At 34.1% G+C, this 20525-nt stretch overlaps 1 protein-coding gene across 1 annotated transcript; it reads right to left on the reverse strand.

Moving 5' to 3' along the window:
• Positions 1–603: 603 nt before the first annotated feature.
• On the reverse strand, positions 604–3910 carry LOC11415573 (L-tryptophan--pyruvate aminotransferase 1). Its single transcript, XM_003613120.4, has 5 exons — positions 3784–3910; positions 3350–3656; positions 1825–2108; positions 1195–1499; positions 604–954 (listed from the first exon to the last, which is right to left on the reverse strand). The coding sequence occupies exons 1-5, from the start codon at positions 3882–3884 to the stop codon at positions 767–769; spliced, it is 1185 nt and encodes a 394-aa protein (XP_003613168.2). The 5' UTR covers positions 3885–3910; the 3' UTR covers positions 604–766.
• Positions 3911–20525: the final 16615 nt, after the last annotated feature.

The following is a 20525-nucleotide window of genomic DNA, read 5'->3' on the forward strand; positions in this document are numbered from 1 at the left end:
TCCTATTCGATTTTATGAATTTCCATTGACATAAACTATATTACCACATGATCATCTCCAAGTCAAAAGACACATATACAAGCCAGGTAAACTCAACGTGTCATGATCACTTCATTGCTATATTAGCAATCCCGTTAAACTAGTACGGCCAAAATTCCAAAAGAATAAATAGTCCTGTGAATTAACAATAATTATGAACTAGAAGTACATTTAATTCGTCTAGAAAAAATAAAAATAAAAACCAATTTGTATAAGTGGTAAGGAATTTGAACCACTTAACTAAAAGTGGTCAGGGGTTCGATCTCGGTTCTTACGTATGAAAAAAAAATTGTTGCGAGGGAAGATACGATCTTGTGTGTCGAATAGGTTTTTCAATAAAGATTAATCATTGTAAAATGGTGGTAGAAACTTTGTACCAATAACATGATAACTGAAAGAAGAAAAAAAAATCAAAATGTATATAAATCATAGTAGACTATAAAAACCCATTGTAGTGAATAAAATTAAATTATTCATAGATATATGACATTTAGTACTGCATTTCTATAAAGATTAACCGTATAATTAAGATAATATATATATCTTATCTTAATCCTCTAAAAATTAAAAAGTTCAATCTTAATAGAAAATCATCTATCTTAATAGTACATTCATTCATCCTCTATCACACATCATCTATCTTAATAGCACAAATGATGTGTGTATATTTATTTTGAAACTTGAATTAGCTAGCCCTACATATAGCATTGTTTGAAGGTGTCTAACGTCACTCTCTTTTAGCATTTGACAACCTAGTGCACATTTCAGCAAACTCATCATCTGTGCCAATCATGCTAAGCCTAGTATACTTTGCATCATCACCAAATCGTTCCCCTCCTCTTGTACGAATCTTCAGTTTTTCCAAATAACTCTCACCATTTTCTATGCCTTCCACGCACTTCAACCAAGCAAAAGCTGTATACATAATAAAATAAATTTAGTGTCACACAAATAATAATAAAAAAATAACTAGTGGAAGTCTTAGAAACCCTAACATTGGATCGGAGACTGATCTCTGATACCAGCAGAACACCGACACATATGATACATTCAATTAATTCATTTATCATATTGCTAATTAGGTGATGTTGTGTCTATGTCAAATACTATGATTTTTGTATATGTGTCCGTGCTTCGTAGATGGAAATACATTACCAGGATATTGATCAGAAAACTCCTTGTTGAAGTGACAATAGGAAGTTGGATACTTGGGCAAGGTAAAAACCTTGCTTTTCTCAATAGCTCCCTTAAATTTCTCCCACCTTTCTATCATGAGTTTTTTGGTATAATTAAAAAAGAGGTGATCAGATCCAACGGACTTGAAATTTTCGTAACCATCACAAATCACTTCAATGATCTTAGCAGCTCGAATTTGGGATTCTTTTGACACCCCAATGGAACTTAGGTGCATGAATCTCATCATCTTCTTAGCAACTTCAATGTCCTTCACAAATGCCCACCTTCATAGCAAATAAAAGACTAAGCATATATGCAAAGAAATTACATACAAATGTGATGAGTTTATTTTTATTTTATTTTTCTAAGAAATGTGATGAGTTTCTAAGTATTTGTTCGACAAATATGTAGCAAAAACGGATAAATTAGCTAATATGTATAGTTTTAAATCGTGGTCCACAATCATAGAACCCCTATATAATCAAATCAAATAGCAACTAATCATAACTAATTTGAAACTATATTAAATAATATTGAACAAACTCGAACAAATCTCCAACTATATCTAACAGTTTCTGCAAGATTGCAACTGCGATCTTAGAGACTCACCCGATACGGGAACCACCATGACCGGTGCATTTGGATAACGTGAAGAGCGTAACATCTTGATTAATCTGGTGAGTAATTGGAGTGTATTGTGGCCAGTAATAGGCCAAATCATAAATTAGTTTCCCTTCAACTTCCGAGTTCACCACTGGTGTTCGAAGAGTCCCATCAGGGTTGTTTGGGGAGGTCACTACCTCTATGTAAGGTTTGTTTTCATCATACAAAGCAGCATCACCACCCCATTGAAATAGCCTTGATTGCATATGATCAATCACATCTTGGTATTCCTACAAAATAAACATAATTTTAAACATATTTAATTTATTTGCACTTGCATGTCACTCAATCATAATCGTAAATTGTGAAAAACGATTGATTTATTTCTAACTATTTAGAAAGTCATTTATTTAATTGATTGTGACTTTTCTAAGGTTGTAAGACTTTTTACACCAACAATATAATAATTATGCTAACAAACTCTATTTTATTCGTTTCAAATTTATATGGATTCTAGTAAATTTATACAATCCACATATTTTGATGGGACCCACATAAATTTTAATTAATCAAACAGTATGTTGAAAAGTGTACGTTAAAAATTGTGATGTTAACACTCTTAACATATACAAACAACTCATTAAAATAATTTTTTACTATAACTAAATTACAATGTTGTGAGTTGTATTTTTTATTTTTTTTGTTGACAAATACATTTGTTATGAGGTTGAGCATGCATGGATAAGTACATTGTAGTGGGCACCAAATAGACAAACCCCATGTTACTCATCTGCATGTAAAATCTACAACTCCATGCATTTACGTGAATGTGTTTGTTGTATGTCTCCAAATAGGTGTAGTGTTTGCAAAAAACATGCACATGTCTGTCACTTTCGTGGCATTCTAAAATGAGCAAAAACTAATACTACTAGAATGTTGGTAGTATCAAGGACCAGGATTGTGTTACTAGGATTGATGTTTTGTCTAACAGACCAGATCAGTGACCACAAACATACGACAACACATGTTGACTAGTGGACATTATTTTCATAAATTCAAATGAGACAAATAAATGAGTCAAAAAATCCTTTAAAAAAATAAGTCAAAAAAGTTTAATGTTGTTAGGTTGACATTCCAAAACGACTTTACGCATAACCAATCAAAACATTCAGAATTACATTGGTAAAAAATTACAATAACCATAACTAATTACACATTCAAAAGAATACTTTATTAGTCCACTTAAAAAATTAAATGAAAAATAACAGATTACGTACATAAATGTCTATCAGTTACGTACTTAATGTGTTATACTAATACATTATTCTTTTAAATGTGTAATTATTATTATTATTAGTGGTAATTAATTCGTTTGTAAAAGAATTTGGTAGTGTCACATAACACCGCCTTGCGAAAATTTCAAAACTAAATACAAAGATCGCAATCACAATTTAAAACAATCCTTCTTTTTTTCTGAGCTTATCTCAGAAAAGTTTAGTGAGTTATATAATTGAAATAATTGAAAGATTACCGAGTAATAAGGAGCAGCAGCAACAACATTGATAGGTTGATCAGAGGGATCTGAAGGAGAGAGTGCATACAAAAGAGCATTGAAAAGTTGAGTAGAGCCATTTCCTAACACTATGAACTTATCTTTTGTGACAACATTACCAACCACATTGTGAATCCTCAAAATAGCTTCCCTCATTTGTGGCAACATATACCAACATAAGTTGTTACCATCACCAAAGTAACTCATAAATTCTTCTCCTTTGATCTCCACACTACTTTTATCACTCACCTTCTCCCAATATGACCTAAATGCCACCGGGTCACCCCTGTTAAAAAATAATAATATTAAGAGTTTAATTAATATATATGTAAAGAGTTTTTGAGTGAAAATGACTTGATATAAAAAGTTTAGGAGAATAAAATGACTTGATATAAAAAAGAAAGATAATTTACTTTTCAACATTGACAAAGGAATTGGGTGAGAAAGTGGAGAGGGATTTTTTTGTGCCATTGGGTGAGAAAGGAGAAGAAACATTAGTAGTAGCAACCACCATATTTTGTGTCTCACTATCACTCTTGATTGGTGTTTGGTTTATTTTTATTTATTTTGCCGTTGTGTCTGCATACATATATATAGGGAGAGAGTGCTTTCTAATGTGAAGGAGATGTGTAAATCATGACTGTTGGATCAAACCATAAAAGTCAAAATTTGAATATAAAATCAAGTTACTTTTTTGAGTGAATATAAAAATGAATTTGTATGTTTTTCTAGGGGAAGTGAATGAATTCTCATTCAACAATAATATCTACTTTTGTTTTTCTCCTTCATTTTTATCCCTATTAGAATGTTAAACTATTTTTGTTCTTATCAAATCTGACAAGGATTTTTTTCCAGTTATGAAAAAAAAATCGAGAAACACCCACATTTGACCATTGGATGAGAGGGATAAACATGCTGACATCTAAATACATTGGATATATAGGATTATTTAACAAACAAACAAAAATACACGGATTAGTAAAAAATACATTAGTGGATAGGATCAACCCCCCTCTAATCCATTTATGGCATCACAAATAACAGAAATATATTTTTCTTAATTTGAAATAATTTTTTTTACTTTATTATGTTAAATTAATTGAATTGTGCTCAATTAGAATTATTTCAGCATATTCTTTTATATTAAAAAGTATATATGTCAATATTTTGTTTTTCCCTCTAAAATTTCAAAATCGAAAACTTTTTTTAACTAGTCAAGCACATTCATTGTATGGTTTTTTTTTTTGGATCAGTCATTCTATGTTTTGTTTTTGGAGAATCATTCATTGTATAATTTTACACATACATTTTTAAATTGTTGATTTTTATTTATGGATATGCTTCTTAAGTTAAAATATTATTCCTTCAAAAAAAAATCAAATATTATTGCTACATCTAAAATATTAAATATGCGAATTTTTTTATCTTTTAAAATATGGAGATTAAAAACCTTTTTAACTAGACAAGCACATTCATGGTATGGTTTCATACATTTTTTAACGAATTATTTTTATGTATTATTTAATTAATTATGTATATTTTTCATTTTAAAATATTACACTGTTATATATAGAAAATTATTATATATGTCAATATTTATTTTCCCCTAAAAAAATATTTTAAAATTTCAAAAAAAAAAAATTCAACTAGTCAACACATTCATGATATGGTTTTAAACATTTTTTAGACATATCAATGATTTTTATCTACTCTCAGTATCTATGTCTAGACCACGTCTATGTTGTGCTAGTTTGTATGTCTAGAAAGAAAAAAAAATTAATTATGGTCGGAAAAGAAAATATTTTATATTTTTTGGCCATACTTTTTTCTTTACTTTTTTTGTGTGTTGAACATCATTTATTTATCTTTGAATTCGATAAATAACATCTTTGGATGGTTGATAGGAAGAAAACAATTGTTTAACAAAAAAAAAAAAAAAAAAAACACGTTTGTTTAGGTGGTTGTGTCCCAATGTGATTTTTGTTTCTTAATTCAATAAATATGTCTTACAACGGTTGTTAAGAAACACTAATGTCACAAAGAATATGCGATTGTAACCCTAAACTCACATTGTTAAGATACAGTAATGTCACAAAAAATATATGATTGTAACACTAATCTTACGTAGAAATTAAAAAAAAAACTAACACTAATGCTGCAATTTTTTTTTTTAGAGAATGCTACAGTGTTTGCTAGTAAATTTAAAAAATAATAATAATAATAATAATAATAATAATTAAAGAAGAAGTTATACTTGTGGCAGGAGCCTTAAAGAAGGGAATAAATCAAACCTACGGAGGTGGTATTGAAAGAGAATACAAAAGATATAATACAAGAACTAAAATGAATGTCATTGAATTGAATTCGAATGAGTGACCTTTATTTGTTTTTATTTTTTATTTTTAATATGGAATATACTATGGTATTTAATTATAATTTTGATTATTTGTCAATTCATTTTGAAGAGATATCGGTTTGAATATACTCTCTTCATATATTATGTTGAGGAATTAAACTCTTTGTTTATAATTATCAAGTTTTGTTTAATATGATTGGAAAATAAAAATCTATTCATTTACTTAAATCATTTTATTTGTTTCTTTAGGGATAGGAAAATCAATGTTACAAAATCTTTTTTCATCAACTAAGATCACGTTCAATCCTGAAATTATAGAAACAAATGAACTAAAGAAAATGTATTATTATTTTGGTAGAGAGAATTATTTAGTCACACTTTAGTTATGTCTTTTTTATGCTCTATATTTTGGTCACGCTTTAACTTCAAAAGGTTCCATATAATTAGGATTGTTGGTTTCAATTATGAACTTTGAGAAGGATGAATGGTTCTTTTTGAAAAAATGGAAAATAATGATATGGAAATCAGAATTTCGGTAAAGTAAAAGGACATTAATTTAGAATGTTTTAATTTGTGACGCTTGATCTCCAATAAAATAAAATTGAGAGAAGATATTAAAGAAGATAATTTGTTTTCGAAAAAAATACTATCTCCAATATTTTTTTGGGACTCTTTCAAATCTTAAATATAAATAAATAATTATTATTTTTAATCTCAAATCAAATATAACTACTTTCTATCCATTTAATGTTGTTTATCCTATGTGGTATTGTAGAAATAATCAGATTCAATAATTCAAAACTTTTGTAACAAAAAAAAAAAAAAAACCCTAAGACTTGCCAGAAATGCAATTATTGCTATGATCACAACTCAAGCTTCTATAGGCTGATAATTTGCCCCCCCCCCCCTGAAGGTGAGAAAAACACAAGAAGGGGGGGGTTGAATTGTGTTTTCTTTTTCTGTCTAGAAAATTCTTCTTCTGATAAAACTTCAGAAGCAGTTTGAGAGTGCTTCTGATGAAATGATCAGAATCAGATATGCAGCGGAAAGAACAGAGCAGAGAAAAGAAAGACAAAGACACAAGCAGTTATCCTGGTTCCTTCCACAACACGGAAGTAGTCCAGTCCCCCTTGCACTTTCAAGGAGATTTCACTATAATCACAAGATTACAACTGCTCAATACTTTCAAAGTATGAGACTTCACAAAACAATGCTCAAGCACACACGCAAGAGTCTTCCAATGCTCAAGCACTAAGCAAGAGACTTCTAATGCTCAAGCACGCAGGCAAGAGACTTCTAATCAAACAAAAATACAGAGAATTGAGTTTGAATTGAACACTTGATATACAATCAGTGGTGTTCACAATACAATACAGAAAAGACTCTAGACTTTGAATTTCTAAGATGTATCAAATCAGTGCAGAAATTCAGTGTGCTTTGTAGAATCAAATTGACAGAGTTTTGGCGCTTTTAAACTTGTGTATCTCTATCTTATCTTCAAGTCTTCACTCCTTTATATAGAGGCGTGAAAGAGACGTTGAGATAATCAGCACGTCTAAAGAGTCGTTTGAAATCCTTTAATTATCCACCAGTGATCCTTTGCCTGATTTGGGTGTAGTCCTTTGAAGGATAAACTTCAAATTCATTCCCATCTTGAGTTGTACAAATTCTGCAGGCATGGCTGTTGTTTTGTCTTGTAGCGTAGACAGAAAACAGAGTAGTGGAGGTAGTGGTTGTACACTTGTACTTTGTCAACTCTATTAAAGAGAGACAAGTGCTCAGTGCTTTCCATATGTCCGTTGATACCTCCCTTTCAATTCATCGTTCTTCTTTGATAAGACTGAATTGAGAATCAGCAACTTTGAATCTTCAGTTTGATTACAGGATCAAATGTAGCTTCTGGTGAAGATATTGCTTCTGATGAAAACTTTTGCTTCTGATGAAAATGTTGCTTCTGATGACTTTCTGCTTCTGATGACGTCATCTCTTCAGGAGCAGTTTAGCTTCAGGAGCAGTTTAGCTTCAGGAGCAGTTTTCTTCAGATGCTCAGAATTTCTTTTTCTTTCCATTGTTCTTCCAAGACCTATTGAAATAACTTGAGTAGCCTTTGGTCCTGTACACTTGAACAATTATTAGTAATAACCAATTGACAATTTTTAATACCTTGTTATCATCAAAACTTAATAGGGTTCACTGTGAAACACATTTTGTTCCAACAATCTCCCCCTTTTTGATGATGACAAACAATAGTATTTAAAATGTTCAATTGTTGTTGATCTAATTAATAAGTTGACTACTGGGACAGAGGTTTGTAAGCTCCCCCTGAGTCTAATAGATCTTTAAGGTGAGGTTTGTAAGCTCCCCCTAAGTTCTATTCTTATTAATTAAATTTCAATAAAATACTTATAAAATCAAATCAGAAGTATTTAAAGGAAATTTAGAATTGGTTATAGTAGGGCTCAGTGCCTTAAAAATACTATACATTTACTCCCCCTTTTGTCATCAACAAGAAGAATAGAAACAAAAGAAAGAGTATCAGAGCAAAACAAAACAAAAGAATAAACATATAATCTTTCAGAGCAAGCAGTGAAAACAGTAAATATCATCAGAGTTAAAGCTTGTAAAACATATTGAAGGTGAAAAAGCACAAGATCCAGAAACAATGATAATATATATATAGAAAGAAGGATACAAAGACACAGCTACTGAGAACAAAAGTAAAAAACAAGCTAGAGTTGGGTGTGCAACTAAGGTTGGGCTTGCTTATACAACTGTTCTAAGAGATACTTGATCTGATCATCCTTCTTCTGAAGTAGCTCATCCTTTTCCCTCATTCTTCGTTTAAATCCAGCCTGAATTCTAGCAGCCCTAGTGATGTACTCTTCTTCTGGATAGAAAGGAGTGATGTCCAGCAGAGGCACAAAATTCAGCTCTTTCTCCTTAGCTGCTTCATGCATATCATCCAAAAGCTTCTTCAGCATAGCAGAGTGAGATGACACACATTTAGTTCTAAGCTGATCCAGCAGCTCATCAAAGCTTTTCTGTAGATCCATCCACTGATCATAATAGTGAATAGGAGGTGCAGGAACTGTTCTGCGAAGGATCAGTGCCTGAATCTCATCACTAAGTCTGATCAGTTGTTCCTCTATATACTCAGACTCTAGGATATGGTCAGGGATGGGTGAAGGTTCTGTTTGAGTTGTATTTGATGTAGAAGGTTGGTCAGGGGTTAAGTCTATTATAGTGGGTGAGTCTGTTTGTTGTTGTTGTTCTGTTGTTTGGTCAGAGGTTGTTTGGTCAGGAGCAACTTGTTCAGAGGCAGTTTGCTCCTGAACAGTTTGCTCAGGGATGGTTTGGGTTTCTGTTTGGGTTTCCAAGACAGTCTTTTCAGGAACTGTCTTAGAGGCCTTAGTGGGTGTTGGTTGCATTTCACCACCTAGATGTTTTTCTAAGTTGTGAAGGGTTGAGGATTCTTGGTGTTGGGGGGTTTCTGAAGTAGTTGCATCTGAAGCTACTTCAGAGGCTTTTTGTGTGGTTGAGTTATGTGGTGAGTTTGTTGTAGGTTCTGGGTTTGGTTGAGGTTGTTGTACACTAACAGGTTCAGGATTATCTGGATAGAGAGGATGAGTAGGAGGCAAATTGAATTTCTCACAAAGTTTAATTCTATTCTTAGAAAATTCTATTTGAGTTTGCTCCCAGTCAAGTGTTCCTAAATCTGTTAGTTTGGTAGGTTTGGTTTTTAGAAGCTTGTCTATGTGTTGGCTAAGGGGTTGGTCATCTGATTCTGTTGATGATGAAGAGGGTGAAGAGGGTAGAGATGGAATCTGAGTATTAGTTGGAGCATTAGATGGATTACCTGAAGACTGAGCTTCTGGATGAACTGCTTCTGGAGCTTCTGAAGCTGGTTCTGATGAAGTTGCTCCTGAAGCTTGCTTATTCTTCAAGGCTTGAGAAAGCAGAGTTGCTCCATACTGAACTGTTTCTTGCTCTAACTCAGAAGCTAAAGCAGCAATGTCAGGAGTAGGCACATACCCTGCAGCCTTGAGACGCTCATCCCTTTCTTTCTCAAACACTTCCTTCAACCTTTTCTTTTCTGCTATCTTGGATGCAGAAACCTCTCTAGCGTACTGCCTCATTTCTTCAGTCATTTCAAAACTGGGCATGACTATGGGCTCAGAAGTTGCAGTCCTTTTTGCTTTCTTAGGGCTTGAGTCTTCATCCCAGTTCTCTTCCAGTTCTTCCAACATTTGTTCCCTTCTTCCTTCAGCTGTCTTCAGATTTCTTGTTAAATTAGACCTCTTCCTTTTGATGGTCTGAAGAGCAGCTTCTCTTTTCCTTTTGGGACTTGGAGGCTTTTCAGAAGCAGCTTGTTCAGAAGCAGGCTGTTCTGCTGTTTCTTGAGTACTCCTTGTCCTTTTTCTGATAAGAGGGACATCATCCAAATCCTCCACTTCCTCAAGAATGGTGGACATAGCAGATTTTTCCTTCTTTGCTTTCTTATGCTTCTGAGCACCCACCTCAGTAGCATCTTCAGCAAGGTATTCTTCCTTGGTGATCTGCTTCTTCTTAGATTTTCTGCTTTTGGCCACAGGCAGATCACCACCATACATTTCTTCTGGGATATCTTTCAGGCTGATTTTCTTGTTGTAGCTCTTGTAGTAGTCTAAGATGTAGGCCCTCTGCACATCCAGGGGATCTTTCTTGCAGATAGGGATGTGATGAGTGACTAGATCAGATATGACATCAGATTCATGCATATCTGTATCTAGTTTCTTGCAAGTTGAAATCAACCTCATCTTGACTAGAGTTGCCCCATTGATTATTTTTCCTGTGACTGCTCCCAGCTTCTGATTATCATAAATACCCACGTCTTTCAGGGCACTTAGGAGTCCTCCTTCTTGAAAGATTATGGAGAGCAGCCTTCCATAGGGAACAAACTTCCTGTTCTCCATCTGACTCTTCTTGAGTTCCTTGATCATGTATTTAAACATATACTTGGGAACGTTCATTGTTGTTTCCTGAGAGATGGTGTGATGCAGAAAGACTTTGTGACCAAGTGAAGGTTGATCATTTCCTCCACCTTTGGGAAAAATGTTTTCATTTTGGATCTTCAGCAGCATTTTCTTTTCCATGCTTAAGGTGCTGTAAGGCTTAGCATCCTTTGATCCGTAGATAGTGTTGTTTACTATCTCCTTCCATGGGCTTGTTCTGGGGTTAGGAATCTCTTCTCCATCGTATGTCCCAGAAGCATCCCTTCTCATGGCTTGAGCAATCACATGCTCATTGATTGTTACAGGAATCCCCATGACGTTTGATCTAATCTCAGTCCCAGTGAAGGCGCTTAGACCCATCTCTTCTCTGGTTTTTCCTTCCAAAGTAGGATTAACCAGAATCATCTGAGCTTCTTCCTGTTTAGGAGCAACTTTGTCATACACTGAAGCTCTAACCCAGAATTGTCTTACCAGCACTTCATAAATGGGACCATTGAGAAGACTGAAATAACCCATCAATTTTTGCTTCTTGTAAAATTTTACCAAGTCGCATCCATGGTGAGTTAGAGAAGCGAAATCCACTGGATTTTCCGCTTGAATAATTAATTCCCATTCTTCGATTGACATGGTTCTTCCCTTTATCTCATGCAGGAGCTTCTCCTTGTTGTTTGTTTGATGATGAACCAGTTGCAGAACTTGAAGAAGCCATTGATATGAAGTGGTTTTAGGGTTCTAAAGAGTTTTTGAGAGGATGAGAGAATGCGCTTACGTTCGCAGAGGGTTGAGAAGAAAAATAGAAAGTGTTTGTTGTGAAGTGAGAAGTGTGTGAAATGACTTAGTGTTTTTATTAAAACGTTTGTAATTCAGAAGGGACAAACAAACACAGCATTAATGACAAATTGGGGGCGCGTGTAAGTATGTTAAAAAGCGAATAAAAACATCATTGCCCTTTTTGTTATACTCCAATACAAATAGACCACGTCAGAGACTCTTCAGAAAACTACCTTTTGGGTAATGGGACAGCTGTTACATAAAGTAACTTCCACCGTTCCCACTAACCAAGCTATTCAGAAGCAAAGAATAACACTTCTGAAGTTTTAGTGCTGACGTCATCTTCAGAAGCACATTTTCCTCAGAACCTCAATTAAGAGCTTCTGATGAACCAAAATGCTTCTGAATAAACTTCAGAACCAAACTTCTTATTCAGAGGCAAACAATTTTTCAATCAGACACAAAATGCATGTTCAAATTTTTCTTAATAAAATCAAATCTTTCAACAGACAAAGGTTTTGTAAATATGTCAGCCCATTGATGTTCAGTATCAATGAATTGTATATCTAAAATTCCTTTTTGAACATAGTCTCTGATAAAATGGTGTTTGATTTCAATATGCTTGGCTCTTGAATGTAGAATTGGATTCTTTGATAAACAAATAGCAGCAGTATTATCACAATAAATGGGAATACTGTTAGCATTGATCTGATAGTCTTCCAACTGATGTTTCATCCAAAGTAGTTGTGTGCAACAACTTGCAGCTGAAATGTACTCTGCTTCTGCTGTAGACATAGCAATAGTTGCTTGTCTTTTGCTTGCCCAGGATATCAGATTCTCTCCCAGGAATTGACAATTTCCACTGGTTGATTTTCTTTCAATCCTATCACCAGCATAATCAGCATCACAGAATCCAATCAACTTATAATCTAGGGATTTCCTATACAGGAGTCCAAGATTAGTTGTTCCTTTCAGATACCTGAAGATTCTCTTAACTGCAGTTAAATGAGATTCTCTAGGATCTGATTGAAATCTTGCACACAAGCATACACTGAATAAAATATCAGGTCTAGATGCAGTGAGGTATAACAGAGAACCAATCATACCTCTGTATAGCTTCTGGTCTACTACTGTTCCAGTATCTTCTTTGCTTAAGGTGCAGGTTGGATGCATTGGAGTGTTCATCACTTTACAATCTTCTAGCTTGAACTTCTTCAGAAGCTCCTTTGTATATTTTGTTTGATGAACATATACTCCTTCTTTACTTTGGTTGATTTGAATTCCCAGAAAGAATTTCAATTCTCCCATCATACTCATTTCAAATTCATCCTGCATTAACTTAGAAAATTCTTTGCAAAGAGATGCATTAGTAGAACCAAATATTATATCATCAACATATATTTGCACAATCAAAATATCTTTCTTAAGAGTCCTTCTGAAGAGTGTTGTGTCAACTTGTCCTCTTTCAAAATCATTTTTAATTAAGAAATTACTTAGTCTATCATACCAAGCTCTGGGAGCTTGTTTCAAGCCATATAGTGATTTCTTAAGTTTATAAACATGGTCAGGATGCTTAAGATCCTCAAACCCAGGAGGTTGTTTAACATACACTTCTTCTTCAATGACACCATTAAGAAAAGCACTTTTGACATCCATTTGATATAATATTATGCCATGATTAATTGCGTAGGATAGAAGTAACCTGATTGCTTCCAATCTTGCAACTGGAGCAAATGTTTCAGTGTAATCAATGCCTTCTTGTTGACTGTAGCCTTGAGCAACAAGTCTGGCTTTGTTTCTGGTTACTTCTCCTTGTTCATTCAGCTTGTTTCTGAATACCCATTTTGTTCCAATAATGTTCTTCTGAGAAGGTTTGGGTACCAGATCCCACACATCATTCCTTTGGAATTGATTTAGCTCTTCTTGCATAGCTAATATCCATCCATCATCTGAGAGAGCTTCTTCAACAGTTTTAGGCTCAATTATTGAAAGCAGTCCTATCAATGATTCTTCTTGTCTAAAATGTGATCTTGTTCTTCTAGGACTATCTTTGCTTCCAATGATTAACTCCTCAGGATGTGAAGATTTGTGCTTGAATTTAGGTTGAATAACCTGCTGAGTGTTATCTTGAAAGTCCTCAGAAGCAATTTCATTCTGTACTTTTGAGCTAGGTTCTGCTTCTGAATTAGACTCAGCTTCTGGAGTGATTTCAGCTTCTGGACAAGATTCAACTTCTGTATACTTTTCAGAATCAGAAGGTTGATCAGATTCTGATGCATCTTCAGAATCAGTTGTACCTGCATTACTTTCACTTTGCTCTGAAGTTTTACTTCCAGGCTCTCTATCATCAAATTTTACATGCATAGATTCTTCAACACATTGTGTTTCTGAATTATACACTCTGTATGCCTTTGACCTTTCAGAGTAACCTAAAAAGATTCCTCTTTGAGCCTTGGCATCAAATTTCTTCAGATAGTCTTTAGTGTTTAAGATGTAACAAGTACATCCAAACTGATGAAAGTAAGAGATATTGGGTCTTCTTCCTTTAAAGAGTTCATATGCTGTTTTCTCCAACATAGGTCTGATATAGATCCTATTTTGAATATAACATGAAGTATTGACTGCTTCTGCCCAAAAATGTTTAGCTAAGTTGTTTTCATGGATCATGGTTCTGGCCATTTCTTGTAAAGTTCTGTTCTTTCTCTCTACAACTCCATTTTGTTGTGGAGTTCTAGGAGAGGAAAACTCATGGAGTATCCCATGTTTTTCACAAAAAAGTTCAAATGGCTCATTTTCAAATTCTCCACCATGATCACTTCTGACTTTCAAAATTTTCAATTCTTTTTCAGATTGTATTTGAGTGCAGAAGCTGCTAAACACTTCACATGCATAGTCTTTACTTTTAATGAATTTTACCCAAGTCCATCTGCTGTAATCATCAACAATGACTAATCCGTATTTACTTCCATATAAAGATGCAGTGTTAACTGGACCAAAAAGATCAATATGGAGTAATTCTAAGGGTCTGGAGGTTGATACAATGTCTTTAGATTTGAAAGAACTTTTCACAATTTTCCCTTTCTGACATGCACCACAAAGTGCATCTGAATGATAATCAATGTTAGGCAATCCTTTGACCAGTTGTAACTTGCTAATTTTAGAAATTAATCTCCAATTAGCATGTCCCAACCTTTTATGCCATACCCATTTTTTATCATTCATTGACAGAAGGCAAACTACCTTCTGATCAGCCAGATCAGAGAAATTTATTTTATAGACATTCTCAACTCTCTTTCCCTTGAATGTAATGGATTTGTCATCCTTGTTGACTAGTGTGCAGTTGGTCTTACTGAACGTTACATCATACCCATTGTCACAAAATTGACTAATGCTCAATAGGTTATGCTTCAGACCATCTACTAGCCACACATTATTAATTGAGATGGAGGAATTACCAATAGTACCTGTACCAATGATCTTTCCAGTTTGGTTGCCACCAAACTTCACTTCTCCTCCATCTTTCATTGTAAGGGTAAGGAACAAAGCTTTCTCTCCAGTCATGTGCCTTGAACATCCGCTGTCTAGGTACCATGACCTTTGTTTCTCTCTTGCCCTTAAGCACACCTGCATTTTTGGCCAATTCAGATTTAGGTACCCATATCTTCATGGGTCCTTTTGGGTTAGTTTTGGAGGTTTTACTTTTCCTCCCTTGTACCTTAGGGTGAATGCTGAGTGGCTTCTGATCATTCAATACTTTAGGTTTGACACCTTTTGGTATTGTTTTCTCAGAGGCAGTAGCTGCTTTGTTCTTCTGATCCTTTTGTTTTGGGATTTTAGATTCTGGTTTAATCAGATTCTGATGAACAGTTTCTGATCTTTTCAGAATTGTAATCTTTTGACTCTTAGGAACAGATTTTGTCATTACCTTGATCTTAAGGTTTTCTGGCTTTGATGTGATCTTAGCCTGTGAACCAGAAGCTTCAGGTTTTGACTGAACAGCAGTTTTAGCATTTGTACCTTCAGGCACAAAGGTGGATTTCAATCCATCCTTAATACAATCACAGTAGCTCTTGAGACTGTATTCTTTGGATTTCTCCTCAGAATATCCAATCCCTTTGCCTTTGTTCTTGTATGTGCTGTAGATCATAGAAGCAACTTTGCTTCTGTCTATTCCAGCCATAATAAAATCATCCAAGGCAATCTCATGTTTATTGCCTGAACCTTTATCACATTTTTCTTGTAGCTTCTGACAAAGACTCTTGAGTCTATCTTCATATGTTGCTGATATGAGGTTAAACCCTTTGAGTTCTTCTTCAGAAGCTTTTAGTTCCAATAGAGTTGACTTTTGTTGTTTCATCAAATCAACATATTTTTCTTTTAAATCTGTCAACTCATTGGTTCTGTGTTCAAACAGTGATAAAAGTTCTTTTAGAGAATCAACAAGTTCTTGTCTAGGGATTTTGGAATATACCTCATTTTCATCTTCTGAATCTGATTCAGCTTCTGATACTGCTTCTGATGATACTGTTGCCACTAACCCAACGGCTGCCTTAGCATCATCATCAGCTTCTTCTTTATCAGAACCAGATTCACTATCCAAATCTTCCCAGGTCGCCATCAAGCTCTTTTTGATTTGCTTTCTGAATTTACTGGAGTTGAAGCTTGATTTCTTGGATTTACCTTTAAACTTCTCCTTCTGAAGATCAGGGCAATCAGCAATGAAATGACCAGGCTTCTTACAATTGAAGCATCCCTTCTGATCTTCTTTCTTGAAGTTCTTGTAGCTACCTCTCTTGCTCAAAAATTTCTTCTGCTTCCTTGCCAGATACTCAAGCTTGTTGGACAGCATAGCCATCTTTACAGATTGATCTTCATCAGAATCTCCATCAGGTGATTCTTCTTCAGATTCACTGGCTTTGTAAGCTTTGGAAGATTTTGAGGTCTTTCCTTTAGATGGTAAAGCAATAGATTTACTCTTCTTAGAGGTTTCATGCTCATTTAAACTCATTTCATGCACTTTGAGTGAGCTAACAAGATCTTCAACACTTAAAGTATTTAGATCCTTAGCTTCCTCAATAGCAGTTACTTTGGGTCTCCATCTTGAAGGTAGGCTTCTCAAAATCTTACTAACATGATCAGAAGAAACATAGCTTTTCTTCAGTATTTGCAATCCAGAAACTAAAGTTTGAAATCTTGAGTACATTTCTTCTATACTCTCATCATCCTTCATTCTGAAAAGTTCATACTGATGAACTAGCATCAAAGCTTTAGCCTCTTTTACTTTCTTGCTGCCTTCAAAGTTTGCACATAGAGAAGCAAACATAGCCTTCGCAGTAGATTTGTCACTCATTTTCATGTATTCGGTGCGAGGTATAGAAGCCACAATGATTCCTCTTATCTTGTGGTGTTTCTTATAAAGCTTCTTCTGAGCAGGAGTATGTATTCTTCTGTCTATAGCAGCTCCTTCTTCATCCAAATCCAGATCATCAACTCCATCTTCCAGTATATCCCATAGCTCTTCATCCAATCCCATGATAAAGCTGTACATATTAGTTTTCCACCATGAAAACTCTTCTGGATCTCCATTAAACTTTGGAGCTTTTCCAGAGTCTGTTTTCTTGTCAGCAGTATCATAGTCATGCTTGACACTTGTGTATTTTGGAGTAACTGATTCCTCATCTCCAGACATGTTTTTCTAATAGATCTTGAACTGTAACACGGTTAAGTGCTGTGATAACAGAGCAAGCTCTGATACCAATTGAAGGTGAGAAAAACACAAGAAGGGGGGGTTGAATTGTGTTTTCTTTTTCTGTCTAGAAAATTCTTCTTCTGATAAAACTTCAGAAGCAGTTTGAGAGTGCTTCTGATGAAATGATCAGAATCAGATATGCAGCGGAAAGAACAGAGCAGAGAAAAGAAAGACAAAGACACAAGCAGTTATCCTGGTTCCTTCCACAACACGGAAGTAGTCCAGTCCCCCTTGCACTTCCAAGGAGATTTCACTATAATCACAAGATTACAACTGCTCAATACTTTCAAAGTATGAGACTTCACAAAACAATGCTCAAGCACACACGCAAGAGTCTTCCAATGCTCAAGCACTAAGCAAGAGACTTCTAATGCTCAAGCACGCAGGCAAGAGACTTCTAATCAAACAAAAATACAGAGAATTGAGTTTGAATTGAACACTTGATATACAATCAGTGGTGTTCACAATACAATACAGAAAAGACTCTAGACTTTGAATTTCTAAGATGTATCAAATCAGTGCAGAAATTCAGTGTGCTTTGTAGAATCAAATTGACAGAGTTTTGGCGCTTTTAAACTTGTGTATCTCTATCTTATCTTCAAGTCTTCACTCCTTTATATAGAGGCGTGAAAGAGACGTTGAGATAATCAGCACGTCTAAAGAGTCGTTTGAAATCCTTTGATTATCCACCAGTGATCCTTTGCCTGATTTGGGTGTAGTCCTTTGAAGGATAAACTTCAAATTCATTCCCATCTTGAGTTGTACAAATTCTGCAGGCATGGCTGTTGTTTTGTCTTGTAGCGTAGACAGAAAACAGAGTAGTGGAGGTAGTGGTTGTACACTTGTACTTTGTCAACTCTATTAAAGAGAGACAAGTGCTCAGTGCTTTCCATATGTCCGTTGATACCTCCCTTTCAATTCATCGTTCTTCTTTGATAAGACTGAATTGAGAATCAGCAACTTTGAATCTTCAGTTTGATTACAGGATCAAATGTAGCTTCTGGTGAAGATATTGCTTCTGATGAAAACTTTTGCTTCTGATGAAAATGTTGCTTCTGATGACTTTCTGCTTCTGATGACGTCATCTCTTCAGGAGCAGTTTAGCTTCAGGAGCAGTTTAGCTTCAGGAGCAGTTTTCTTCAGATGCTCAGAATTTCTTTTTCTTTCCATTGTTCTTCCAAGACCTATTGAAATAACTTGAGTAGCCTTTGGTCCTGTACACTTGAACAATTATTAGTAATAACCAATTGACAATTTTTAATACCTTGTTATCATCAAAACTTAATAGGGTTCACTGTGAAACACATTTTGTTCCAACACCCCCCCCTCTCCTTTTTATGCTACTTTTCATTTTAATATATCTATGGTGTGTCCTCCGTAGGCTGATAAAAAAAAATGTTATTTATCCTAAAATATATTTTAATTCATGTAAGTTTATTTTTAATGACTTTTATATTCTCATGAAAGAAAATTTTAATAGATCAAACTTTTGAGAATGTTGTATTATTTATGAAACCCAGAATAATAATTGATACAACTAAATTTTTTAATTTAGGTATTTTTGTTTATAATTGAGATCAGAGAGAGTATTGAAATTAAGTAAATAAAATAATAATTTTATTAAGAGAGGAAAATTAAAACATAGGTATCATATCCATTTTGAATGACTGATAAACCAAATCTAATCCGTCTATGAAGGCTTTAGAGATGACGAAATCAACGACCGATCTAGTTCCATCTCAGACATGTTTAGAGAGAGATTTCTCTTGTTTTAGAGACGGATTTTGCCCGTCTTTATTCCCAATTTTTCTAGTAGTGTTCCCTTAAAAAAATTAACTCTTACTAATTGGTTAATTTTTTAGGAAATATTAATTATTTATAGTGTTTTTATCTTTTAGGCTTAATCGTACTTTTGTTAAATATTTTATCACTTTCACAAAAATAATCATCTCTCTTTATAAAATTTAACATTTTTTATCTCAATAAATGATGATTTATTGTTTCAATTTAAATATGAAGATAAAATATCACATAACGCCGAAAGTATGGATGAAAAGAAATAAAAACAATGATATTTAAAAAATTTGTTAATATGTAAAACTTGTTAAATAATTTTAAATAAAATGTATCCCGTGCTTGGCACGAGGCGTAACACTAGTAAATAAACACTACAAAGGAATGATAAAGAACGTGGCATAACATAGATATCCATTCTTTAAAAAAAATGTAGATATCCATTGTGCGTTAGGATTATTAGAGATTAATTGCTTCGGTTTTAGTAGTTTTAAACCAAGTCTCATAAAATAACTTGTAATGCAAGTCATCTAGTCTAGTGCATTCTACCTTGTTGCTTGCCTATAAATAAGCATCTTTTGTATTTTAGAAGATTGAATGAAATTCATACTTTCACCTTACAATTGGTATCAAGAGCCTTTATTGGGCCTTAGAATCTAGAATTTAAAAGTGCAACTTTTGGCAGGAAAAGTGGTTACAAGTTAGTTACAATCGTCTGTTATTCAACCAACCTTCATCTTGTTCATTTTTTCATCCATTGTTTTTTCTACAACCTTCAATTGATCATCACATATCAATCTCATCATAACTCTAGCTTCAATCATGGCATAATTCCTTAATTACATATAACTCTAGCTGATATTGAACAAGCTGTGAAGATTTCAAACAGTGGCAGAGGATATGGGTGTGGAAAAAGGGCGTTAAGGATCAACACGGCGTGGCAGTGGAAGAAGCAATAAAGATTGAGTAGAATGCTTCAAGTCTCATAAGTTGGGACATTATTAGAATGAATGTCATATATAGGAAGAAAATGCAAACAATGTAAAGTTTGAAGAAGAAGAAGGAGAAGGAAAAGAAGGAGAAGAAGAAGGATGATGAGGATGTTTGAAAACGTCACTCTGGTAAAAAAAAAACACTACAATAAGTTCAGACTTAAAACAAACTTAAATCTCAATTTAGAAACAAACTTTTAAAACCGACTTAAAAAGTACTTTATTATGCAATAGTGGAATAAAGGTTGAGATGTGAGCTTGTCAAGTCCTTGATTTTGTACTTTGTTAATAAAAATAGTATCTGACCTTAAAATAATCTCCTAATACTCATAATAGTTATTTTCATATATGAACTGAAATGATATTAAGTAAGTATATATAATAACTGATATGACAATAAGTAAATATATTGAAGGACTAATATGACAATATCAGTGAACAGGGACGGATCCAGGAATTTCAGAAAGTGGGGTCACGCTCGTTTATCATAAATATTTAAACA

Source organism: Medicago truncatula, chromosome 5 (assembly GCF_003473485.1).
Source record: "Medicago truncatula cultivar Jemalong A17 chromosome 5, MtrunA17r5.0-ANR, whole genome shotgun sequence".
Classification (NCBI taxonomy): Eukaryota; Viridiplantae; Streptophyta; class Magnoliopsida; order Fabales; family Fabaceae; genus Medicago; species Medicago truncatula.